This window comes from Amblyomma mixtum, chromosome 3 (genome assembly GCF_055824585.1).
Source record: "Amblyomma mixtum isolate Tamu chromosome 3, ASM5582458v1, whole genome shotgun sequence".
NCBI lineage: Eukaryota > Metazoa > Arthropoda > Arachnida > Ixodida > Ixodidae > Amblyomma > Amblyomma mixtum.
The window spans coordinates 194,503,692-194,530,940 of NC_143014.1; the positions used below are offsets into that span (position 1 = coordinate 194,503,692).

At 48.9% G+C, this 27,249-nt stretch overlaps 1 protein-coding gene across 1 annotated transcript in view; it reads right to left on the bottom strand.

The window, feature by feature from the left end:
- Window positions 1-1,637: 1,637 nt before the first annotated feature.
- The window catches only part of LOC149353172 (QRFP-like peptide receptor), a 577,596-nt gene continuing 551,984 nt past the window's right edge, over window positions 1,638-27,249 (bottom strand). Inside the window, exon 6 of the mRNA XM_089577297.1 lies at window positions 1,638-2,140. Coding sequence (XP_089433423.1) covers window positions 1,764-2,140 — 377 coding nt within the window. The 3' untranslated portion in view covers window positions 1,638-1,763. The remainder of the gene's footprint in view (window positions 2,141-27,249) is intronic.

The window sequence follows — 27,249 nt, forward strand, 5'->3', positions numbered from 1 at the left end:
TTCGCGCTTACATTGTATATTTACGGTACTCATATCGAGACATCGTGTCACGCACATGGAAAAGTAGCACCCCCTACAAAGACGTACGAATAAAATGCACCCTCCACCGCGGTCAGTCAAAGAACCCGTCCCGGTCACTGTCGTAGTCCGACTGGAACGTTTTTCTGCGGGCCGTCGAGTAGCTCTCGACGAAGTGGTCTTTCTCGGGGTTCTCATCACGCCTGTAGAAGGCGAAGCTCCGGTTCATCGTCTTGGGCGGAGGGGGCCCGCGCCTTCGCGGCTTGTGACCGCTGGCCTGAGGGCTCGCGCCTTGGCCGCCATAGCGGTCTCGTGGCCCGTCGTTCCTGTCGCCTCCCCTGCTCCTATCACGCCAGCCCGAGGGGAAGTTGTTCCTGCTGACCCCTTCTCTGTCAGCAGGGTCACCCCCGAAGACCGTAGACGACGCTGCTCCTCGGAAGCCCCTGCGATCGGAGTTTTCTCCTTCATATCGGCCGCTCGAGTACGGGGTTGGCTCTCGGAACGCCGGGTCGTCGAAACTCGATGAACCGAAACTGTGGCCAGTCGTAGGAAATTTGCTCGCTCTAAATGTAGGAGCACTTCCAACACTTCGCCAGCCGTCGTGGCTCGGTGGACGTGGATAATAAGAATTGTATGTGGGAGTATTATGCGTGGACCTGGGCTGAGGATCGTAGTTGCTGAGGTACGCCCGCTTCGAGGAAGGGTACCCGTAAACGGGAGCAGGCGGGGAGCTTTCCTTCGGGTGTGTGCTGTCGGCAGTATTGCCGCCGTCGCCCGACGGATCCTCCGGAAAGAAACATTCTTTAGTCATGATGATGCTCCTCATCTTTGCCGCTGCGGGCGCCCCTCGCTTGTGCCTGAACAAAGAATGCAGGTCCGAGCTTGCTCCTAGCGCGTCCTTCGGCACATGCTTCAGCTCTTTAACCGTTGTCTTGCAGCCCTTTTGATTCATTTTTGAAAGTCCGAAGTCTATGGGCTTAGGAAATGTATACAGAGGACGACGGTAAGGAGAAGGTACTGCTTCGCTACCATGGCCGTGTGGCTCGCGCTGCCCACTTTCTTCGTAACTGGAGCTGTCGTCGGCATACGGATATTCTCCTAGGTACGTGAAGTCGTCTTTCGCGGGGCCAAGCTTGACCGAGCTTCCTTCGCTGTGGCCCCGAATGCCAGTGTGGGGATCACGTCGGTAAGAAATTGGCGGTGAACGTGGAGGCTCGCTGAGTGACGCCCGCCTGTGGTCGCGGGGAGGTGCGCTGTGCTTCGCAGTGCGTATGGCCAAAGGCGTAAGAACCAGTCTGGGTGGGACTTGGAGGGAGTCCGGAAGGCGGACGATGATGTCATTGGCTCCAGGGGCCGCAGTCCCCTTCTGCTTGAGGGGAGATGATTCTTTGATATGGCTGTTTCTCACTGGGCTAGGAGACAGGACGGCGCGTTGCGGAACTCGGTAGGGGATGGTGATGGTGCGCGGGAACGCTCGCGAATGGGGTTCGCGCGCCGGTCGCGGCGACACCTGGTTACCCTGTTTCTCGCGGGGGGCGACCGTTTTTTCACTGAAGGCCGACGAGTAGACGCGCACCTCGGGGGAGCTGGCTGCTTCGGTGCTGCCGTGATACGCCACTTTTCGGGGGCGCTCCTGCGAAGCCTCGTAGACGACTGAGCTCGCGTGCGATTCAAGGGGCGCGATGGTGCTGTCAGGCAAGAGAAGTTTCCTGCGTACCACCACGCGCCTCGCGGAGGCGTGCTGCTCAGGGTACGTTTCCGTTGGCCCCTGGGCCGCCGAACGCTGGCTCGCCGGTTCTGTGGTGGTGGCAGTGCTGGCACTGGAGGCAGGACTCGTCGTCACCTCGACGCTCGGCGCCGTCGTCGTCGGCGGCTCGCGGCTGGTCAGCGGGCGACGCGCGGCCGCGTTGAGCCGAGTAGACCAGTCGTCCGACAGCCCAGCTGGCTGGTCGGCCAGGCTCCGAACAACCCTGGTAGGAGCGCTGACGCTCGACCAGGGACTTGACGCCGCTGCCGCATGGGACCGGACAGCTGTGGTGGTTCCGGAAGCTGGATACGGTGCAGCGGGACTTGGTACAGGCTCGCTGGCACTTGTCCATCCGAGCAGAGTGAACGCTAGCACCTGCACAACAGGACAGGCACAGGGAAACGATCTCAGTAATCAGGTAGTGCACCGCTCCGTGCGACAAGAAGAGAATTGCACTTGTGTGAATCACATTTGCACATCGCCCTTTCGTCATACGAAAACACTCTCCTGGACTTTTTTTTTAATGCAGATTCGGCGATAAATAACAACACTTCAAAAATGAATACCCAAGAAAGTGAAAAACCCTCCAAGATTCTCAAAGGGGCCATGGCCGCCAATTTTTGAACATAAATCGCTTATTGCATTTTATTCTCCAAATGTCAAACTAGAGTTAATCAAAATAAGAGTTAAATCTGTGTGGTAGATATTTTTGAAATCAATATTTTTCGTTTCGTTTGAAAACAGCTTCCTGGTATGGCAACCGTTGATCGCTGACGTCACAAGGGCAGGCATCGTCCCTGCCCTTCCCGCGTCGTCTGGTATGCGCTGTGAACCGCATTTGACAGCATTCATGCACGCCGTGTACGGTAGCCACTCGGAAAGATTTTTTTTCCAGTTAAGCGAAATAAAACTCACTTCCATCTTTTCTTTTCGGAAGCCTTCAGCGCACTACGCGAGCTTAGTGATCCTAGTAGAAGTGGGCCCGTTTATTCGTTGCGTTGTGTTGGGTTTAGTGGCGCATAAGCATCTAAGGCTATCATGCGCCAAAAGATGCTTATTCGTGGCTCCCGTCTTGAGATTGTCAAGGAAGCCAAAACCGATGGGCTGGTGTTGTAATATTAAAGGGTACACTTATAAGCATATTATTCTTATGCTATAGGTGCGATCTCCTTTTAGCAGCCAAGTGCTCCAGGCTCTGAAGAGAGGCAAGTCCCGTATCTGCTTCCGCCGATTTGCGCCCCGAAGGGCGTGGCGTTGCGTTGCTGACTTCCAAGCTCTTACCTGCTTCTCCGTCGGCTCAATAATTAAAAGCCGAAATTAGCACAAAGCAACGCAGGAGTAAAACTCGCGGCACGAAAGGTGCAGAGAGCACTGCCGAGTGCGACGGCTTCCTCTGTGCATGCATGCTTGAGAAGCTGTGTGGGCGTGCATGTCAATCTGGTAAAACCTTTTTGTACCAACCAATAGCCGCCGCTGTGTTCATTTCACCTCGCCCGCAGGCACGTGCACAAAGTGCTCCCGCTCCCGGGGCTATGTGCTGCTATCTATTTTTCTGCTGCATTTTAGCGGACAACTCGTGTATACGCTGAATGAGTGCTCCGAAGAAACAGTACACCATTTAGCATTTGCTGTGCGACCGCGATGAAATTCCCATCTGGAATACGGTGATTATCACGACGGCGCCCCAGCGCTACTGTTGTTTACGTATAGGTGTGTATGCAGCATATATGGCAAAATTCCTTTCGGAAAGCAAATAAGTTACATTACAAATTACTTTTATCAAATCGCACTAATTGAATTACACTACCAATTCCTGCTAGGAAGAAATTAATGACATGTCAAAGAAGAAAACCAGCCAAAAAAGTCGAACACACAAGGAGAGAACAAAACAGGACAAAGGCAAGACAAAGGTGTTCTCTTCTTGTGTGTTCGTCTTTTATGCGTAGCATATTGCAGTCACTCAGTTCAGCCCTTGGGCGCGGCCGGGCAGCCACCAAACCACGTGACGTGACGTCACCAAACCACGTGAAAAAAAAAACAAAAAAAAAGAAAAAAAAAAACGAAAACAAGACGGCTGAGCATGGTGGCGGTTGCCACCACCCCGTTTCAAAGGGGGCGCTCCTATCCATCCATCCATCCATACGTCACGGAGGAAAAGCTGCTGAGAAAATCGAGTGCCGCCAAGCAATACCTCGCGCAAAAAGACCGCGCAATATGCAACGCATTCTTGGCTTAACCAAGCTAAGCCTGGGCACTTTTTTGGCTGGTTTTCTTCTTTGATATGCCATATCAACAGGTCCACTGCTCTGCTTAAGTAATGACGTTACATTACAATTACTTCCGAAAAATAATGCAAGTACGCATAAATTACTTTTAGTTCTCATGGATACAAAAGTAAGGAAATAGTCAAAGTAACGTCAAATAATCTTGATGCGGCGCACACATTCTTTGGTCTCCCGGCCATATTGAGTCCTCTTTTTTTCCTATACCACGGTTCATTGCAAAGATAAGTTGACGCGAACGAAACAATGAAACCAGTTGGTAGCGGGACCGCAATGCTCTCCTATGTGTTATTTCAGTAGTGCGTTTTTCACTTCAATAAATTTAACGTCTGTTACAGTTTTGTGTTAGGCTGGTATAGAAACCTTCGCCGCATTTCTTCTAAGTTTGTCTTGAGAAGAGTCGTATTGTTACGGCTGAATCCAAGTTTCATGCCAAAACAATAGCCAAGCCAAATACGAAACTTCATGTTCCCGGCATTCCTGCGCCTCTCATGGTGGATGAACTGCAGCGCCGCCATCTTTCCCTCTAGGCAATATTGAGAAACCATATGCTCGTAACCGCGGTATGCAGACGACACAGCAGCGTGCATGCTCTCGTGACGACACGCAAGAATTTAAATATGGCGGTCGCTGTTGGTGGGAGATTTCCCGATCCCGATTTCGATCACATCTTTTTTTGTAATATACAGCAAGTCTGGCGCACTCAAACTTTTGGAATAGAATCACAGGCTGCTGTATTTTTCACTGAAGTGCAAAACAGCAATACGTTGAACAATTTCATGGCCGCTTGAAGTCCGGCGTTTCAAGTTAAAATGGCTTCAAAGAAGCAAATTCATTCAACAAAGGCAACGAATCAAATGAGTCGTTTCTAGCTTCAACCACATCACGTAAATAGATTGTACTGTCTATGAAATACCGTAGGGCTGACCGTGCATCACTGTCGGCATTTCGGACAGCTATATATTAATTTCTCAGATACTTTGCACACCTACAATGCTGCAGACCCACTTTTATTTCTTTATATACCTCAGAGCAAACACGTTTTATTTTAACGAACAACAGATTTTAAAAGCAATATAGGCCACTGGAGGACATCCTGGTTTCGGCGCATTTCAAAAACTTTACCTTCATTTCCAGCGAGAAAGGAATTCTTTATCGGCCGTTATTCTATTGCTTCCGACATCGACCACCGATACTATGACCGCTGTTGTAACCGTACTTCGGACCACGTGGGCCCGATCAAGCCGCTACCGTGAACATTCATCGAGGCCTGCTGTTGTAACCGTAATTCGGACCACGTGGGCCCGATCAAGCCGCTATCGTGAACATTCATCGAGGCCTGCTGTTGTAGCCGTACTTCGGACCACGTGGCCCGATCAAACAGCTACCGTGAACAATCACCAAGGTCGACAACCCCGCGACGACCATGGGAAGTGGGATGTTTGGAATGCCCCTCCGAGCCTCAGCGGATTAGTGTAGCAAGAATGTCGAGGGCCATTGTCAGCAGAAACCCCAGCGACCACAGCGGAGATGACCACTATAGCGGCGACGAAGGCAGGCGAGGCCCAGGAGCTTTTGTCCGAGCAACCACCGTGAATGCGGAGGCGACTTGGCGGCGCCGGTCACGCTGGCGGATAATTGAAGAATTCTGTGTCCCCGACTCGCGTTCTGGGAAATCGGCGGGGAGGCAAGTTCATTCCCCTGCTGGAAGACTTCGGGAGGTTCCTTTCCCGCTGGGCTGGTTGAGTCAGCATTCTCCCCCTCTCATCGACCCAGCTGCGTTAGAGTGGAAAAGCTCGCACCTGCCCAGCCGTGGGTGGTGACAAGAACGTCCCCTTCGGTCCATCGGATTGGACAGTGCTCGTCGACCATTATTCCCCAGCCAGGGATCTGGGGAAACCGGACGATATTTAACTCGGCCGTGAGTGTGGCCGAGAAGCCTGCTAGCTCCAGTCGACTACGGTTGACGAAGACGTTCCCCTTCCACTGAGAGCCATTCTCAGTCCCGCTCTTGTAAATAATGTAAATATGTGAATACAGTTTTCCTTCACTTCCCCTACTCCCCGTCTCCGGCCCACGTTTCCTTCCTCCTTCGGCATTGCGGCGGTGCTCCTGGATCCGATGCCTGGTGGGACACGCATCTAGCATCGACAAACATATCAACTGGTTGGCAGCGGCGGGATCTTCCACGCTTGGTCCTGGCTTCAGCAGTGGTGAGCGCTTGACTTTCCTTAAGAATCTGCCAGGCTTGATAACTCTGGAAATTTATCACTTCCTGTAGATTGTTTTCTGCACGTGCTCGCTTAAGCATTTCACGTAGCAGCTTATTTTTGAAAGTCCTCGTTCGGGAATTGCCATGGATTTGAGCAAGCTAAAGAAGCCAGAGTTGATGTTGCTGTGTGAAAAGCTGGGTATTGAGGCCAGGAAGAGTCACAGAAAGCCGCAGCTGATTGGGGCTATTAGGGAATGTGGTGCTGAGGATGACAAAATTTGGGAGACCTGGGAAGTCATTCAGGAGGGAATCAGGAACGCTAAGGAGGAGGCCGACAGGGTTGAAAAGGAACGCAAGGAGGAGGCCGACAGGATTGAAAAAGAACGCCTTTACCGCAAGGAAGCCGCTAAAAAGGAGGCCGACAGGGTTGAAAAAGAATGGCAGGAGCAATGCCGTAAGAGACGCGCTGAGCTCGAGGAACTACGTGAACGAGAGCAGCAGGAGCTCACACGTAAGACTCAGTTTCTTAGACGGCGAAGGGCGCGAGATCGGTTGCGGACTTTTCGGAGAGGCGAGAGCTTCAGAACTTTCCTCGCGAATTTTGAACACATATGTACGGAGGAGGAGCTAGATCAGGGCGAATGGTCAATGATGTTGCTGGCCATCCTTCCTTGCGATGTCAGCGCCGTATTAGCGCGACTGTCCGATGAGGATGCCAGCAACTACGACAAAGCGAAAAGTGCCCTCTACCGATACTTCGGAATTCGTGTACAGACCGAGTCTAAAAGCCGAAGCGATAGCAGCGGGCAGCGCTCCCATCAGTGCGTCAGTGACCAGCCAAAGAGCCTCGCTTGGTCAGCTACGCACAATGTAGTTGCTCAGAAGAACAGTGGCAGTCGGGAAGTTGACGCGATCATCTGCGGCACAGAGCGTCGTTGTCAGTCACATGACAGCGACTATGGCGCTCCAAGCCAAAGCGCAGCGTTGGCTGAAAAGCGGGATGCCGCAGAGATTGCACTTGCAACCCAGAAAGGTGTAGGCGCAGCGCCGAGATGTAGCCCTCCAGAAAGCAGTCGCGCGCTGAAAGCGACAGATGAAAGTTCTACTGTAAGCGAGGAATGCGCCTCATCGCTGCTTGGAAACAAAGATCAGTTCAGCGATATGGGAACGACAGCCGCTCGCGACCGAACACCCGAAAATGAGTTATGCCCCACTGAAACTAGTGTGTCTTTGCCCATTGCCCGCGTCACGATAGAGAGCCCGCTCGGGGTGCGTCTGACCGAGGCAGCCGTCTCCCAAAACCTGCCTAAGCAGCATCCCTCGATTTTCTCAAATCGCTTGGATATGCTGCCCAAAGAAAAAGGCCTTTGTTTTGGAGATAGTGCTGCGCAGGTCCTTACCATTTCGAAGGCTCGTGAGGTCGCGGCGCCAGCAGAGCACGTGGTTGAACAGGGCAAACCTCAACCTGTAAGCCCGAAGCCTGTAAATTCTCACGGTGATGAGCTAGAGCAGGCTTTGTTACAGACAGACGATGAGACGAACGCCGGCGATTTAAGCTGTGACGGCTCCGCGCTACCTAATGACGAGCCAGCCCAGGACTTACTCACTTCTAGCACAGGGATAAAGAGCACCGATAGTAGTGCAAGCTGTAGTGAGTCTTCCGAAGCAGGCGCAAGTGATGACCTGGAGCTAGGTGAGGAATTGAATTCCAATCTTGTGTTACCCCACTCGGATGGCTTTCTCGAACTCCTTCGTGTGGACAGAGAAACGTTCACCGCTGAGCAAGAGAAAGACCAATCTCTACGCAACTTGAGTCCCCAAAGTGACATAGGTGTGTCACGGAAGAACATACCTTTCCAGCTCCGTTCTGGCCTGCTGTACCGCCAGTATAAGGATAGGAAAGGTATCGAACACGACCAACTTACTGCCCGCGTCGCGATCGAGAGCCCCCTCGAGCTGCGTCTGACCAAGGCAGCCGTCTCCCAAAACCTGCCTTTGCAGTATCCCTCGATTTTCTCAAATCGCTTGGATATGCTGCCCAAAGAAAAAGGCCTTTGTTTTGGAGATGATGCTGCGCAGGTCCTTACCATTTCGAAGGCTCCAGGATTCACAGCGCCAGCAGAGCACGCGGGTGAAGAGGGCAAACATGACCCAGTAAGCCTGATAAATTCTCACGGTGGTGAGCTAGAGCAGGCAATTTTACAAACTGATGATGAGGCGAACGCCAGCGACTTTGCCTGTGACGGTTCCGCGATGGCTAGTGACGCGCCCCGCAAACCAACAGCGAGGGTTTCCACGGAGCGGCAGCGTATAGAGGTGGCCAAACGGGAAGAGTTAATCAAGGGGAAAGTGCGGCTCTTGTTGAATGCTCGACTAAAATCCGAACCGCGTAGCCACCCCAATTTGGCACCTCGGTGCTCAAGAGTTCGCACCCGCCTCGTGGGAACACAAGCCAAGAGAACGCAACGCGCGAACCCGATCCGAGAGAGACGGATACGCTGGCACGGCATTCGCACTCGTCCGTTCCCTTCTCGCATTCTGCTTTCTGAGCGTCAGCCAAACTTCAGAACCGCGAGACTTGGACGAGAAACAGTTAAGGGTCCCAAGCTGAAATTCCTAGCCTTGTGTCCTGTTGCACCTGCTAGAGCAGCAATCGGACCGCGGCCGCGCAGGGGGCGGCTGAAAAATAGGAAGCAGTAAATTCCGCTGATTGCAACGCCGTTTGCAGACGGATTCGAGGAATAATCCCGTCTTGAGTTGAATGCTTGTTTCTTTTGTTCATTTAACTCCCCTGTACAGAAATGCAAGCTGAAATTCCTAGCATTATGTAATGTCTCATCTGCTAAAGCGGCTGTCGGACCGCGGCCGCGCAAGGGGCGGATATGACGCATAATCTCATGTTGAGTTTAATGCTTGTTTTTTGTCTTTTGCTCATATATCTCTCGTGTACAAAGAGGAGAGCGAAATTTTGGAGCTTGGCATTGCGGGACTCAGTTCACATGCGTTGCAGAAACGTAAGAGATAACGGCAACGCTGTTGGCCTCAGCCGAAGCTTTCCCGTGTAATGCCCTTTCCTGACTCCCCAGATGTTAATCCGCTATGCAAATTTGTATTTTGTTTTTTTTTTTGCTTTAGCGGGAATCATTTTTGTCTGTTTGTATGTGTGTTCAGCAGCTCCACCTTCCCTTTGTGCTCTCACGGGCGGTGGCTTTCTGTGACATACACCGTGCTACGGCACCCCCCAAAATTTTAGAAAATTTTTCCCTTTTGACTAATCAAGCTCTGTGTATTCTGGTTTGGTCAAACTTGGAAACTTTCGGAGGAGGACGTAAATTTCACGCGACAGCTCATTTTTTCTAAACAGACTTTGTCGACCGAAAACAGCTTGGCAGTTCTTAAAGTCGGTTTGGCGCTTTCTGCTGGTTGGGCTGTGTACCTTGCTGGTTGAGCTCGTTACAGCTGTCAACGAAGCAGGAAGAACCTTTGGGCCCAGCTGTGACCAAAAGCCGAACGGACACAACTCCAGGTCTCTGCGCGCAGCAGCGTTGGCTGCAACCACTACGAGACCTCTTCGGGCGGCGGACGTGCTGTTGTAACCGTACTTCGGACCACGTGGGCCCGATCAAGCCGCTACCGTGAACATTCATCGAGGCCTGCTGTTGTAACCGTAATTCGGACCACGTGGGCCCGATCAAGCCGCTATCGTGAACATTCATCGAGGCCTGCTGTTGTAGCCGTACTTCGGACCACGTGGCCCGATCAAACAGCTACCGTGAACAATCACCAAGGTCGACAACCCCGCGACGACCATGGGAAGTGGGATGTTTGGAATGCCCCTCCGAGCCTCAGCGGATTAGTGTAGCAAGAATGTCGAGGGCCATTGTCAGCAGAAACCCCAGCGACCACAGCGGAGATGACCACTATAGCGGCGACGAAGGCAGGCGAGGCCCAGGAGCTTTTGTCCGAGCAACCACCGTGAATGCGGAGGCGACTTGGCGGCGCCGGTCACGCTGGCGGATAATTGAAGAATTCTGTGTCCCCGACTCGCGTTCTGGGAAATCGGCGGGGAGGCAAGTTCATTCCCCTGCTGGAAGACTTCGGGAGGTTCCTTTCCCGCTGGGCTGGTTGAGTCAGCATTCTCCCCCTCTCATCGACCCAGCTGCGTTAGAGTGGAAAAGCTCGCACCTGCCCAGCCGTGGGTGGTGACAAGAACGTCCCCTTCGGTCCATCGGATTGGACAGTGCTCGTCGACCATTATTCCCCAGCCAGGGATCTGGGGAAACCGGACGATATTTAACTCGGCCGTGAGTGTGGCCGAGAAGCCTGCTAGCTCCAGTCGACTACGGTTGACGAAGACGTTCCCCTTCCACTGAGAGCCATTCTCAGTCCCGCTCTTGTAAATAATGTAAATATGTGAATACAGTTTTCCTTCACTTCCCCTACTCCCCGTCTCCGGCCCACGTTTCCTTCCTCCTTCGGCATTGCGGCGGTGCTCCTGGATCCGATGCCTGGTGGGACACGCATCTAGCATCGACAAACATATCACCGCATCGTCTCAGTAAACACCAATTTTCTTCCTGTGCTGTTCTACTCAATCTACACGCAGACAGAATAAAATCACTACCCTGCTGTTTTATCGATTGCTTTCCACACCTTGCTCTATTTGTCTCCAAGTTCCTGGTAGGCACGGAACCTCAGCGTTCTTTATGCTGCAGTATTCTACACAGGGTAAAGCATCGAAAATTTCTGTCTAAGAGAACCTCGTAACATATAGCCTTTTCTGTGATTAAAATACTTCTTCGGGCTTGATGTTTTATTTATTATGAAGTCCAAACGGCGCGCACAAAACATAGAATAGAAAAATAGGTATAAACCATATATTTTCAATCCAAACATTATAAATGTTCGCAAAAGTTTGCGGGACCTTACTGGCGTTCAAGCAACTGTAAGTTCGGAACAAGTTCGGACTGTAGCCTGTAATTTTAGTGTTTGGAAGTGAAGCTGGCCACAGATACGGCGATACGGATTAAAACTAGACTTTAAATGAACTTAGGGTCAACCCATATTCGTCTGGTTAGTCTGCAGAAAACTGGAGCCGGAAGCACAGGAGAAGAAAAAATAGTACAGCTGTAGGAACACTTGAAATGCCGTGCTGAAGCGACCGCATGGCATAGCTAAGCGGCTATAATCGAGAAGCGATTAGTGCCCGCAAGACACATTAAATTACAGTGAAGCTAGTGCAGCTATATGCGACTTTTTTACACAAAAGTACTAAAAAAATAGCGCTTTCTGTGTTTTAAATTAGAAAATATATGAAAAATGACACTTAGAAAGTGGCTGCCAGCACCTCCATGTTGACATATTTCTTGTGGGACCGATGAGTACCGACAAAACGGGACAATGGCGAACTCTGTAAGTACCATAGCGGACCAATTTTCTTCTTAAAGTGCCTTTCGTTGAGAACAAAAGAAAGCAAGCCCCAACAATAGAGTTCGCTTATTGCCGAACGGACGCGTGCTTAAAGTACAAGAGGGCGCTTTTCTGAACATCAACGTCCTCTGACTTTTGGGCTGTTTTAGTTTCGGCTTTTTATCTTCCCTTCGCGAGCCTTAAAGACCTCCGCTGTGCCATTATCAGAGAGAGCTCCCGCACGCGACTTAGTGAGGCTTTTGTGGGGCAAGCAAACATAACGCGATGCGTTCGGCTCGTTCCGTAAGCGCCGGTACGCTGACGATAGTGCTGTCGTTAAACTGTCCACGGAGTGCACATGGACCATTTGTTGTGCCCTTTGTTATGGAAGACATTGTGCTAGCATTTCGGAGACCTTCCGCCAGGGACGCAAATGGGCTTTGCCGCTCAGAAGCCCAGGCCCCCGGCAACCTCGTTCCTTTTCTCGCCGCACCCACTGGTCACTCGCTCCAGGAGGGTCATGCGCAATTTGCTCTTGCAGCTGGCTGAGACCAACGGTAAGAAAAAGTGCGGGGACCATTTGTGAGGGAATGTCTAGGGAAAGAAAAGGAAGAGGAGGAAAGGGGAGGGGGGTAGGGGCTCGGCATCGCCTCCATTGCTGTACCCTTCTCATGGCATATCTCCTGGAAGACCGCCGTATGCTTCCACGCTTATGCGCGACACGCTCCCGTGAGTCGCCTGAGAAGCGTGAGAGTTCGGACAAAGTAGGGCACGGCCGTTGTCTAGTCTTGTGATTCGGAGTTTCGTAGTGCGCATTTGCTACATTCTTGCTATTTTTCTTTCGTAAAACGATCTTTCGAGCACAGTCTTTTCTTTGTCTTGTCGTTTCCTTCAGGTCCAGTTACTGCTCGTAAGCGCCATGACGTGGATACTAGGGAACCATGAAGTAGTGTTTTGTTTAATGACAGCCCGTTTCCCAACTTGGACCGATTAGATCGGCAACTTGCTGACAGTATGTCTCATACTTTCTTGATTTACGGTGCAATTTTTTGTTTTAGTCCCCGAAAAAAATGTCTTGGCATTTCTGGATGGGGGTGTCAGGTAACTGCAGATATGTTGATGGACAATGGAGAGATTGTGCTAGAAAAACTGGCCACCTTGTATACGCAATGTCTCACGACCTCGCAAGTGCCGGAATCTTGGAAAGACGCTAATATTTTCTTTATCTACTACAAACCGGACGTCAGACACTTGAAAAATTACAGACCGATCAGCTTACTGTCCGTTGCCTACAAGGCATTTACTGTGGTAATCGCTAATAGCATCAGGGCAACCTTCGACTTCAATAACCCGAAGGACCAGGCTGGCCTTCACAGAAGCTACTCGACAATCGACCATATCCACTATATTCGCAGATATCCAGCCCCTGTATGCAGCCTTCATAGATTACGAGAAAACATTTGATTCAGTCAAAATCTCAGCAGCCATGCAGGCATACGGAACCAGGGTGTATAAGAGGCATATGTAAAAGGACTCGAAAATATCTATAGCGGCTGCACAGCCACGATAGTCCTCCATAGAGAAAGCAATAAATCCCAATAAGTAAGGGTGTCAGGAAAAGAGACACGATCTTTCCCTATTCACTGCGTGTTTACAGGAGGTATTCAGACATCTCGATGTGGAAGAATTGGAGATAAGAGTCAATGGAGAATACCTTAGTAGTCAGCAATTCGCCGAGGAGATTGCCTTGCTAAATAACTCAGAGGGCGAATTTCAAAGCACAATGAATAACTTAGACAAGCAAGACATAACTGTGGTTCTAAAAATTAATATGCAGGAAACTAAAGCTATCTCCAACAGCCTCGGAAAGAAACAGCAGTTTACAACAAGCAGCGAAGCGTTGAAGTCCTGAGAGAATGCACTTAGTTAGGGCAAGTAATGAGTGCAGCTCCGAACGACAAAAGGAATTACTAGGAGAATAAGAATGGGGCGTAGTTAATTTCGCAGGTGCCCTTAGATCATGAAAAGCAATTTACCAGCATTCCTCGAGTGAAAAGTATAGAACAGCAATATCTTACCGGTACTCAGCTATGGGGCAGAAACGAGGAGGGTAACAAAAAGGGTTTAACTTCAAGTCAGGACAGCGCAGCGATTCATGAAAAGGAAAATGATAGGTGCAACATCAAAAGACAGGAAAAGAACAGAGTGGATCAGCTAACAAACGCGAGTTAAAAACATCTTAGTTGAAATCAAGACCAAATGGGGGTGGGCAGGGAATGTAATGCGAAGGCAAGATAACCGATGGTCGTTAAGTATAGCAGGATTGGATTTCAGGAAAAAGCAAGCGCTGCAGGTGGCGGCAGAAAGTTAGGTGGGCAGATGAGATTAAGAAGTTTGCGAGGATACGGTGGCCGCAGATGGCACAGGACAGGATTAATTGTAGAGATATGGGAGAGGCCTTTGTCCCGCAGTGGGCGCAGTTGGGCTGATGATCATGGCACGAAGCAGCACCAAATTTCTTTTGCTCTACTTGGCTGTGCTCGACGCGGAAACGTGATGGAGGGTACGCGACCCGACTTGGAATGCGCCGAACAGAAATAAAGTTTTAGGGCCCAAGCAAAGAGGCAAATCGACAAGAAAGAAAAATAAAATAAACACAGTCACCGGATACTAACGTTCTCTTTTTCTGAACTAAAATGCCCTTGTTCTTAGAGCCAATCGAGGAGACACTGACAAGACGGATTTTGTTTCATCTCGCATTACCTTGCATTATGCAGAATTTTGCATTACAATTGTTCCGGTTGTTTAAGCTGGTGGTTGCGTCCTCAGGCACAATGCTAAAGCAGGAAATGGGACAAGGTAAGCCAGATTGTTGCGGCTACCCAATAGATAAAATGACGGTAGTTCGGCCGGAACGTTGCTGCAAAATTTTTTTTTTATTTCCGGCGATTCTCTTAACGTCATTTATGAACATATAGACACATAAGGAATCCCAACAGTCACCGAAAACAAGGAGCATAGAGGACTATTAATATTTTTCGTAAATTTTTGGTGTTGATCATTAGAAAATTAACAGTGTAGTTACTTTTATTGCAGTAAGATAATTAATTAGAACGTAGAAGATGTATATTATAGTTATCTCTCAACCCTGTTGAAGGTCGGACCACTGAGCGAAACTGTAGGATGAATAAACTAAAGTAGCCGGAAAAGTTGGGACCCCTTCCTTCTGCGAGTTCTCCCTGGCCCATTGACCAGCGCAAACTACTATACCAGACTTTTAAGGGAAGGTGATCTCTAATTTTCGAAAATAGGGCTTTTGAGGTGAAGCGAAGCTTTTTGTGGCACAGTAATATCAATGTTGGCAAACGTCACAAAACAGGCGAATCATGTTAACAAGTGATAAACTAAATTCTTATAGTCAACCTTTTAGCTATTACCGATAGGCACCTTAGTGCAATTAGAGATTTGTAGCCGGCTGTTAGCAATAGCTGTATCAGTTTTTAGCATTTCGTAAATTCGATTACCTCTTTATCTCAAAAACCCTACTTTCAAAGATTAGCGATCAGCTTCCCTGAAACACTTCATATATATATACACACACACACTTCTTCCATATCGAGGCTAAGAATCGAACAACAGAGAAACATGGCCCGAGAAAACCAGTGAGAAAAGAGGGCGTCTTGTTATGCAAATTGCAGCGCAACACGGGGCGCATTTGCATACATGTGGTTTTCGGGACATGTGCTCGCACCGGCGAAACTGCGGACGCTTCGAAATGCATCGCACGAAGGCGCGGCCAGATTTGGATGACAAGATGCCGATGGCGCCGTTTTTTCTGACGCCACGTCCTTCCTTGGATTTCGTCAGAGCGTGTGCAGATGCGCATAAATGTATTTTGACGAGGAATCATACTCCTTTCTTCGCGTTCTCAGTGCCATAGGTCCTTGTCGCCCACCGCTGCTTCAAGAAGGAGGCGAAACCACAAGGAAAGACGAGGAGGAAGGAAGGCAGCGGGTTGAGGAGGGCGCGTTTCTTAGAAAATAAGAGGCCAACGTTCTCTTCTTATTCGGGCAACAGAAGAAGGTAGCGCGAAGAAGAATGGCTAGGCACGAGAGGGGGGACAAAGTGAAAGACTGCCGTAAAGCCGAGCTACCGCGCTCGAAGAGGATGGAGAACAAATAACGAAGAAAGGAGACCAAAATGGACCGATATGCGCACGCTCCCGTGACGAGAGAGACGTCGCGGTCTTCTCCGTGCCACGCTGGCGACGGTGTTCGTGTCGTGCGATCATTCTTCAAGCTTTGACGGCCAGCAGTCGCCGCACGCAGCCCGCGGTGCCCACGGGCGCCTCCCCTCCCCCAAGTCCAGACCACAGGCGGGCTGCGCTCAAGACTGCCCCTTCTTTGTCGCTGATTTTACGATGGCACGCGACTGGCAGCAGCTCTAAGCGACTGAACGTGGTGGAACCGTCCACCGCGCTCGACGTTCAATTTCAACCGTGTTCAGCCGAGCACCCTGTGAATGGGATATACCGAAGATTTATAGGCGCGCGCTATTCCGGAGGACCGGGCTTCTATGAGAAAAATGAGAGAGAAAAAAAAAACAAGTGATGACCAGATTGCCCACTTGCATTGGACGGCAAGGCTGGTGCAGAGGCGAAGTACTAGGGGAAGAGGTTCCGTCCCCGCACGCGTCAGTGCAAAACCTGCGCTGCTGGAGCTCGAATTCTTTTGCCCCACAGTTGTGGAGCATTGGTATTCCAGCTTTACTGTATTTTCCCGTTCGGAAGTGCAGAAACGCCTCTGTACCGGGATTTAGGTGCACTTTTAAAACCCCCGGGCGGTCGAAAGCATTCTGGAGTCTTCAAACATCGTGCCCTGTATAGCTTACAGTGGAGTTTTGGCTGAAGAATCCATTTGTTAATACCAATTTTACCGCTGCTAAGACCTTAAACAGCAAAAAATAAATGAGGGGCCTTTTCTTTGTTGAATGCCTAAAGTCGGGACTCTCATTTGGCGTTCGAATAGCTGTTGCTATACTTGGTGGATAAGGACAATGTGGCAATGGTTTCATTTTGATTTTATCATAGGATTTTTAAAATTTATTGATTGCACAATTTTATTTACTTTCAAGAGAGCGCTTAGCTGTGTACCTAGGTTGCTTGCTACATTGACTATCTAATTGCGTGATTAAGTGACGAACAGATAGGCTCATTTGGAGGGTAGCCAACTAAAGGAGCACGTTTGTGAATAATCAGCTTAAGATTACATGATGACAGCTTATGGTGCTATGTACTGAACAAAGAACTGCCAACCAAGCCTGAAAAGGTGTCAACGCGATGCCGGACAAAAAGAAAAAAAAAGTGTACACTCGACAGTGACATTACAGACCGGAAGGGAAGCATGATTAACAATAAGATTTCACAGCTTTCCTTTCGGGAGTACGGAGTTTTCTTGGCATGCTTGAGGAAATGTCAGTTATCGTGTAGTCGGAGAAGTGATTGTGAAAACTGGGAATGAGATCCATGCAGTCTCGTTTCCTAGACGCCTGGAAAAGGGTGGAGGCTACGAAAGTGAAAATTTCTCAAGTCGCTAATTTCATTTGCCCACGGTGACTATAAAGCCAGTACGGTCGCGTCACCTTGATATATTGATGTATTCACCCGTTTCATTCGCCATCAGTCTACTGAATCCAGGTTGTGCCGCGCGATCTTGGCAACGTCTGTCCACCGGTGACGTCGGACTAGCCGGTCAAGAATGGACGCAAACATTTGGCATTGTAATGTGCCGTCTAATGCACTGGGAAGTGGCACAGGATAAGGAGAGAAACAATTAACTTTAAGGTCAGTTCGCATTGCGTCCGGAGAAAAAAAGAGAGGAGGACCGGGGCGCCTTTTTCTCTTCCATTCAGATTTCTTTAAATAAATTCACTTTTTTTTTGCGACCATCATGATCTCTGTATGTCTGCAGAACGCCATTATTCGGCTAAAAATACACGCAGTACAGTTGTGATGAAGGAAAGCTTTTCATCCATTCCTCTAAATGTGTCTTAGACCCACGGCTAAAGCGGATCTTTGAGTTTGTGTGCAGTCACGGTCAGTTTACGATTGTTGTTAGCAGATGACGCAGGTAAGCGCCGCGAATAATATGGCCTAGCCATCTGACCGATCTGTAAGGTTTATTTTAATTGAGTTCAAAACTTGAGAGGTTCATGGAGCTGTGCCAGCGATGGCTACATTTCTCTGCATCTCCCGAATTTGGTCGTCATCGAACTACCAATTGTCAACAGACCACCCCCAAAAGCAGACGCGTGAGGTTTCACCTGCGGACGTCACTATGTAGGAGCAAAAATTAAAGCGGCATATGCTCACCAAGAGCGTAGAAACAAAAGACGGAAGGAAACAACACTGCAAAACTCATTACGTCGTACGATGCTCAACCGTTACACTGCCAGCGAAATCCGCGCTCGGCGAAAGGAGCGAGTGCGACAGAAAGACAGAGCAAAGGAAACGGGAAAACGGGAAAAGAGGCAGGAAGCGCCATTCCAAAACATGGGAAGAGAGTTGCAAGAAGGATCAAAGCAAACGATACACCGAAGAGTCACATATCCAGGGGAAGTGCAAACAGACACCACCCGACGCTCCTACAGTGACAGAGGTAAGAAAGAAGGGGAGCACGACAGCGCGCGGGAGAGCGGCGAGAGAGAGGGGGGGGGGGGGGGGGGGGCACGTTTTTGCCAGAAAATGTCGCACAGCAGCGATGGATCAAAAAAAACGAAGAAGAAAGCAAAACGCGGAAGAGGAGAGCGGTAGCAAAAGGAGGAGCGAAGAAAAATTATTTCATACAAAAGTAGGCTTAGCTGCAAGGGGACTCGAGTGACTGAATGAGCCGCTACATGTCTACAGCAGCACGCGTCACTTCGGATGAGATGAAGGCAATGACAAGGCAGGCATATCCTGCGCTGTGCGTGACTCGCAGGCAGTTATTCCTTTCGATCGCAGCCTGTCTTGATTTTAGCGCGGCTTTTAATTACATTTCCCTGTAAACAAGGTTAACGCCGCTGTGTCTTCGGAGCACGTAAGTTTCTTTTATAACGAGCCACGCGAAACACGCCATGTAGAACAGGGCCATACAGTTTGAAATGGTATACCGCTTGGCCGTACATATATTGCAGTTTTAAAAAACTAAACTTAATAATAGCAAACAGCAGGAGCCATTCTTCACTTATTTATAAAAGGCCACTCGCTCACCCTTCCTCCGTCCTTCCCCTGCTCTCCCGTAAGTCTGTCTATGCCTATACCGATCGCAAAAAAAGGGAAGAACATAGATAAGAAGGAAAGAAAAGAAAAAGAACTACACGGCGTAGACATGCTCGATTGAACGTGGCATTAATTTGTCGGTTATTGGCGGCGAACTCATGATGCATGTTACACGCACTACAAACATTGTATACATTGCAATTCATTGTGTACATTTGCTATTACCCCGTGTTTTTGATTCACTGCAACTTTTTGTTGTGTTGATTGCAGTTCAATCATGTATTTATTGTTGGTTTTTAGTTGACATCCTACCCCTGTAGTTTATAGTTTATGGGAGTTTTAATGTCCCGAAGCGACTCAGGCTATGAGGGACGCCGTAGTGAAGGGCTCCAGGAATTTCGACCTCCTGGGTTTTTTTAACATGCACTGACATCGGACAGTACCCGGACCTCTAGAATTCTGCTTCCATCGAAATTCGACCACTGCGGTCGGGATCGAACCCGTGTCTTTCGGGTAAGCAGCCGGGCATCATAACCACTGAGCCACTGCGGCGCTTGTAGATGGTCTCCATCTGTCACTGTCATTATCTCGACGAATTAAGTCCTTAAAGGCGGATTCAGGCCAACTGTTCTGCTCTTGTACAGGGGATGGGAGCCGAGTTAAGCTGCATAATAGCAGCTTTTCCTTCCGTCTCCTCAAGTATGTGCGATACATGAAAATAAATCAACTCAAATCTTCCACCCAAATTTTCAAGTTTAATTTAGAGGTGCGCAGGATCGCTGTCCAAAAAAGGGCCGTGAAGTATGCGCGAACGACTCCAAACATTGACAGCCTGTATGCGGGAAGTCATATCACTTGCGTGCTAATCAGCCAGGCATCGGCTAAGATATAGGCATTCGCGAGACCAACTCGCCCCGCTTACAGTCAGCAGAGCCAACGCGATGAAGAAGAGCGCACCTATTAAAATTACGTCACTCGTAATTTAAAGCGCTGCCTCGACGTGAAGTATGGTGCGGCTGATACCTCCTGTACTGCTGGGAGCAAAAGTGATTCCTGCCACGCGAGCTTCGGTTAGACAGCATTTCTGCGTCACAGACCGGCAGCCCGTGCTGTCGAGACAGGCGGCGAGGCGATCGCTTTCATCTAGAGGCTAGTCATTTCGCTCGTTTGGAATCGTGGCACTCTTGCTTAGTGAAGACGCCGAAAGACGTCGCAAAAGCAGCGCGCCACGCAACCACGCGTGGTATACGCGCCAATTTTGCCACCGACAGCCCATTGCAGCTCCAAGAAGTTAAGGCTAGTTCACATGCAATCGACTAAGCGAATTGAGCGACTGAGCGGCGCGTCGCGGCGAAAAATTTCCAACTTGTTGGAGCCTCGTTGCTCAGGACGCTCCAACCTCCGCGACGGCTCGAAACAGGTCTTAGCGCCACGGCGGCAGAAATCGCGAGCCTTTTCGATTGCATGTGAAACAGGCTTCCTTTCCAAGCAGTCACACTCATCCAAGGAGCCTTGTTTTGCTTTTAGGAATTCTGTTTGTGGGCAGCCTGCCACCGCCACTTCACTTTGATATGATGTGGACGGTACAGCTGCAGCTCTGAGAGCACGACGGATGCACCAGCTTTGGTTCAGAGTGGAGCAAATACCTACAGTGCGATAGCAAAGATACCGTAGAAGCAGCGAACGAGACACGGACCAGTTTGATCGAGCTTCTCTATAATTTTCTTACCAAACTGCATTGAACTAGAATCCCACGTCTTGAACGAATAACCGCCAGGTGATAGGTAGCTCAGTTACATCGCTGTTTCACTAAGATTAAAAAAGTGACTTCAATTTTAGTGAACCAGAACTTAGTCTGCCCCAAAATAACACGAAGAGAGGGGAATATTTATAACGGTCAGCAGTCTGGCAAAAAAAAAAAAGTTCAAAATAGGCAGTGAAGTACTGAAAGCTGTGAGAACGCGCACCTTTCTTGGCCAAGTAGTGACCACATTATCGTTCCTTAAAAACTTTGAAGTCATTGTGGTGACCCGCATTGGAGGAATGCGAAAGCAAAACGCCCATATACTATAATGACGTCCGTGGTTGTTGTGACGTCCATGTACTATATCGACGTTCATGGCTATTTTGACGCCTAAGTGTATTTTTTTCGCGTTTAATTAATTAACCAATTACACCTTATCAACCAAAATTTTTCCTACGGCAACATTTTATCACACACTATGTGTCACAATCAGACTTTCGCACATTTATCTTCAGAGATCGACGTAATCGTGCGGACAAAATTTGCGGACGCTTTTCGCTGACGCGACAGAGCCATATAATGCTCTCGCATTAATAATGCAATTACAAGGCAAATAAGAATAGGCTGGAATGCGTTTTACAGGCAATATAAAGTTATAAACAGAACCTTACGCATATCTACAAAAAGTAAAGTACCTAGCATTTGCAAATTGCTAGTACTCATCCATGGGGGCGAAACTTGGAAGCTAAATTTACGGTCTATTGGAGTAACAAAATTGATTCCGAAGGAAGAAAAACGCAGCAAAGGGCTTCCGAGAGTAAAGCGGGTAGATGAGTATTATTGGGATAGGGGAGGAAAGGGGGGGGGGGGGGGGGCTCGGCTACAAAAATGATGATGACTATTTATCTGAAACTCTCGGTGCTCGTGAGGAGGCATACTGAGATGTTAAATTTTGTTATACTTTGTATCTTTCGTCGTCCAACTTTCCGAGTCGTGCTCTAAAGAACACCCTGCAGAACGGTGTAGGTGTGCTGCAGGAATTGTGGTCGTATGCGTGCCTCTGAAACAACTGAGGGCATTTTAGCTTCGACACTAGTATTAAAATTCGGCAGAGGGGCTTAAGACTGCTTACGTATAAAAATACGAAACTCTAAAGTGCTGAGTCATGCTACGTTGCAGAATGACTGTGAGTCATGAGTTATGGCTATGAATACGAGGCATGACTGCATATACTTTGTACAAACTCTATACCCTTTATATTACGTTACTTGTAAAGTGATGAGTCGTGAAACGTTGTAGAATGACTTTAGGTCATGACTTTTATAGGTCATAGTACGTTTCCTTTCATCATTCATGACTATATATGTTCGCTTACATGTGTTGTTATATCCTACACCGGCGTTCTAACATCCTCCGAATTTCGTACCATAAACGGCGGACGCCGGCATTTGTGTTAATGGGACATAGAATGCTTTCGCATTAATAACTGTCTGTTAGCATGTTGCCTGAGAGGTTCGTGCGCCGCTTAGAAGTTACGTTCTCATAATGGCATGAAGTGATGGACGAAGTAAACAGCGAAGCACAACTAGCAACTGTGGCGTCTCTACTGCGCCGATGAAAAACAGAGCCACCCCCCCCCCCCCCCCCCCCCACACACACACACATACACGCACACATGCACACATGCTCTCACACATACACGCACGAAAATTGCGAGACAAATGACCGCTGAAAATTGTGTAAGGCAATTCAGGTAATAGTGATGTGCTTCCTTCTGGAGCTCTCACTTGTCAGTTTCTGCGCAGGTTTCTTGCGTGGCGGTGGGCGTTCGATTCTAGAATTTTCGCCTCCTTATCCGTGAGTGCGATTGAAGGGATGCTGACGCATTCGCAGTGCTCTCCGGTTCTCACACTGTACGCATCTATTATTTCCCTCTTTAGCCTTTCTTCTGAGTAGGCAAGGATGAAAGCGTTTTTACACTTGAAACGCACTTCTTGCGTTGTTTACAATGATCTCCAAGATTCCCCCGCTCCTTGCAGCAACTAGGACGCCTTCTGATCTCTCCGAGTCTTTCTTTGACCTACATTCTGCTTTGTCTAATGGAAACCTTTCCGCACGAAAACGGTATCTTATATACAACCTCGCTGGCACATCGGGCCAACTGGCACTTGCTCGTAGCACAAAACCAGGGGCAGTTCTTTTTGCCATAGGAATAGCAGTATTACTGTCACCAGCTTACAAAATGGAAGCATTCTTTGAGCGTTTGGAAAGCGTTTTTAGTTTTGTAATGCTTCAACAGCCATCCTGGAAAAGCTTACTGATAAAACTAGAACGTATGAGGCATGTGAGAGAAATGTCGCTAGAGAAGGTATATCAACAACGGTGGCTGTCAGAGAAAGAAATGCTATGCATACACTCACTCGTTCCGCCTTAAACCACACCAATACCTATTGTTTTTGTTTGTTTGAAGGCTGTTTATTCAGGACGATTTTAGCAGTGCTCTCTGAGGTGGGGCGACGAAAGGCCAACTAAACATTTCACGTGGCCATGCTACCCTAGCACCGCGTTAATGCCATGTAAGCTTACGACACGGAAGGAGCGCTTAATGCGCAGATTTTTGCTTGGAATGTGCGGTCTGCCATTGCGAAGACTGCCTAGCAGGAATGTTGCAGCCGTAACCGAAAATTCTCTTAATTAGGCAGAAAACTCTCTATTTAGCGCCCTTTCTGCTCGCAGCAGCTTAAGAACACCGTGAAGTTGGGAGAATTCGGCAGATACACTTCAGACTGCTTACGTGTGGGAATGCGAAAGCGTAGATGGTTCACTGTTCATTGCACGAGCACGCACTCAAGCAGCTGCAACGAAATCCAGGGACGAAATGGTACACCGCAGGCAGTGCGTTCGACTGTCTGTGCCGTCAACGTAATTAATTAACCGGCAGCTTAACTGACTAATTAACTTTAGGAACGAAAAAATACTCAAGACTATGCCACGCGACTCTGAACAACCCTCAGTTGGTTTCACTGGACTAGGATACTTCGTCTTTTTTAAAAGGTTGGTTACATTCAGCTGGGACATCTTATATAGAAGAACGACATGTATATAATTGGGTGAAGTGGAGATGTTCGGATTGCTGTGTAAGCCATACGGTCGCTTGATGATGCACTATGATGATGATGATGATGTCTGTACCATCTGCGAGTACAGACACACACGTTGCCAACTTTTCTCGTAACGGGACTAGTAATGCTTTCGCATTAAAAGTGAGAGAATTTCCGTTCTTAAAATTCCCTGGAACTTCATAACAATTCCCTTTTGGCCAAATTTTGCTCTCCAGGCTTTCTGAAAATTCTCCAAATGGAGCATCACTGTTCCTAGAGGAATGGCGGCACTTGCAAACGCTGACTCCTTCCAGCTGTCCTATAAACTTTTCCCTCGACACCTAGTAGTGGCAAAGATTACTTTGTTGCGTAAAAAAAGCAGCCAGTGCAACTCTTTAAAGCTTGCTCAGAGTGCCGACTTCGGCCACGAAACCGCAGTGGGGGGCCCGCAGAAGCGGAAATTGCCCTCAAAGAGAAAGCGGTGTTTCCCTTAGGACCTAGCGCTCCTAGCCTCCAAGAAGAGGGAATTTCGGTGGGCCGATATTGAAGGTGCCCGAAACGCTGTTCTGGGCTCATTCCTCTGCTTCTTTCAATCGCCGGTAGCCCTTCGAAAGTTCTGCTATGGCACAATAGCTTGTGTTGCGTCACTCAAATCGGGATACCACTACTGGCCGGTTTCCATGAGCCGAGAAGACAAGAAAACGTGTTCTCTTTCGCAGGTACAAGAAAAAATAAAGGCGGTCGGCGCTTTATTGCGTGACTATGGCTATCGTTGCGCGTGTGTGCTTCTCTTGGGCTGCTTCTGGCGAGTTCGCAATGACCAGAGGAGAAGAAAAGAAGGTGACACACAACGACCACAATGCCAGTGAACGTTCCTTTAGGGGACCGTTAATGTTTCCGCGCGCCATATCTAGACGCCGCGAAAAGATCGCTGCCCATTACCCCGACTACTCATGTTCAGCTCGACTACGCAAGCGAGAATAACAGCTGAGTAGATTGCCGCTCTGCAAATCTGCGTCCGGTTCAAGGTCTTCATTATACAAGCGAGTCTTGTGCGGAACTTTTCACGTGTGCAAATCATGAGGCCGAAAACTCTCACACATTCTATGCTAGAAGGATACAGTGAGTCTCCGCTATATCCGCCAGTTTAATTGAAAGCTTCAATTTACGAGCTTCGATAAGGGTAGAGGGACCTCTGGGGAAGTGCAACGTTTGCTCGTGAGATATCGCAAAGACAAGCCTTTTTTTTTTTTTCCTTTCTCGAGAGCGAGCATTTCTACCTCTTCATAGTGCAGGTTAAATTCATTTCGCCATCGCGGGCACCTTATTTCGTGCGCCTGACTTCGGATCGCCGGAGTTCTGGAGAAAGAAATTAGCGCTATATCCGTAGTGTTTAAATTGGCGTCTGCTTTCGTGCTGCTCCCACGTCGTCTTCGTGTTCACATCGCAAACATGATTTACATCTCGGCGATGGCCAAATAAGAGGATCTCAAAAACAATTTACGTTCCTTGTCCGGAAGAGCTGCGAAAGAAGGATTCCCGCCGGCAAGGGTCTAAGAGGGGGCAAACAGTAGTCTCGGAGAGTCGAAGACGGCCAGAAGGAAATGATATCGCACTCCGGGCAGACAGGCGGAGTCAGGCGCTGGGCGCGGCACGCGGCACGGCTTCCAAGAGGGCAATAAAACCCCCGAAAAGAGAAAGATGGGCGCGGAAGAAGTGTTTGCAGAGAACAGAAACAGAGACCGGCAGCCTGAAATACCGACCGAATCAGGGGACGCACTTTGGCCAGCCTCGTTAAATTGCGTTCTTTGTTTTTGTTTCTTCTCGTGTGGACTGCGCGGCTGCAGAGATTTTCACTGGTACCGCCGGTCTTGAAATCCTTTTTAGCCCTGACTCGCTCACGCTTCCTTTCGTGTCGTGGGATCGAAATGAATGCATCATTCGGCTAAAAATGTGTTTTAGGCGCCAGTCGGGAAGAGAATTCGTAAAAGGCCACGAAGGCCTTCGCCTCGCTGGCATCGATGGATGACCGAAAGGGAGCGACGCTAAGGCGGGGCCGGCGCCGTTCCTGGCTGCCACTTTCCCGCCCCTTATATAGAGCTGAAAACGTGGGATAAAAAGCTAGCTTATTTTAAAATTTAAGGCCGTATCCAGGCGTGCGAACCTCAGCGCAAATGTATAGTTTTCTAAATGAAACGAGAAAGCTGGGAAGTTAGCAGAAAAGTAACGGGATTATCAGACATCTGATGCGACAATTCTGCGAAAGCAATGGGATGTTACCCTCGATGATTACTTTGATGATTTTACTCGAATGAATGCCTTTAATCTAAGCCGCGGCTTCTCACACGCGATAGAATTTTTCGATAGAATGAAGGTGAGTGGAGGTAGGTCGAAGGTAGCGGTGGAAGGGTGGGCAGCTTTTAATGCGTAAGCATTCTATGGCTGTTTGCGGTTTCGTGTCATTACGAGCTTGTCCGCACGATTACGTCCGAATGAATGGGTTTATGCGAAAAAGAATGGTACCATCGGATAGAGCGTAAAAAAATCTCATGCGGTAAATCGGAGGTTGAGGTGGGTTAATTAGTTAATTAATCAGAGCCAGAAATCTCTCAAAACTGGGCGGGGCCGGAGCAAATGTGGCGCAAAATTTGAAAACGGCGGAAGTGTGGCACCACGTGACCGGATGTGTGGGCGGAGCCAACTGTGGCGCCAAATTTGAAAACGAAGCGGGGCGCGAAGTTTGAAAACTCAGATGGGCCACTGATGGAACAAGAGAATTAATTGTGGTATCGATAAGGTATCGATAAGTGGTCGATTAAAGCAAACTGAGACATAAAGTGACGTCGTGACGTCATAATAAATCGCCGTCGTGACGTCATTGCGTATCTTATCAATGCGTGACGTAATAGAAAATCCCGGCGGAGCAGTATAGGCGCGCTCGTCGCTCCCGGTCAATGCTTACGCATTTCTCCAATAAGCGCGCCGCAGTGATCTCTAATGTTTCTAGTTAGGGGTATGTGGTGGGCAGGTAGTTGGTGGCTCCTCGCTTGGCGGGAAGCGTTACCACAACCGACATAAGGCCCCCAAGGGGTGCGGGGTAGTGGGTGGGGGGGTACATTAGTCCTGCTTTGGCATTTATAATGCTACACTTCACTAAGCACTCTGCAAACATGCATTTTCTGGGAAGGCATTTACGGGAGCTACCATGCGACACTTTCCGGTGATACTTTTTACTTCAAGAAGCGAAGATATACTCAATTATTGCATCGATTCTCAAGAAAATCGTAAGGGTACCTACCAGCATTCTCGCAGCCCGAGTAAAGTGCCTCTCGCTTTTCAATTATACACACGGGAGGCGAGCTGCTCACATTTCTTGTAGTCTTCCCGAAAGAAACTCGCTGCTCTTTTGGCCTCGGCGCAAATGAAGGTCCTTGGAAAACAAATCAAGCCCTTGGGAGTCGCTTGAAGTACAAACATT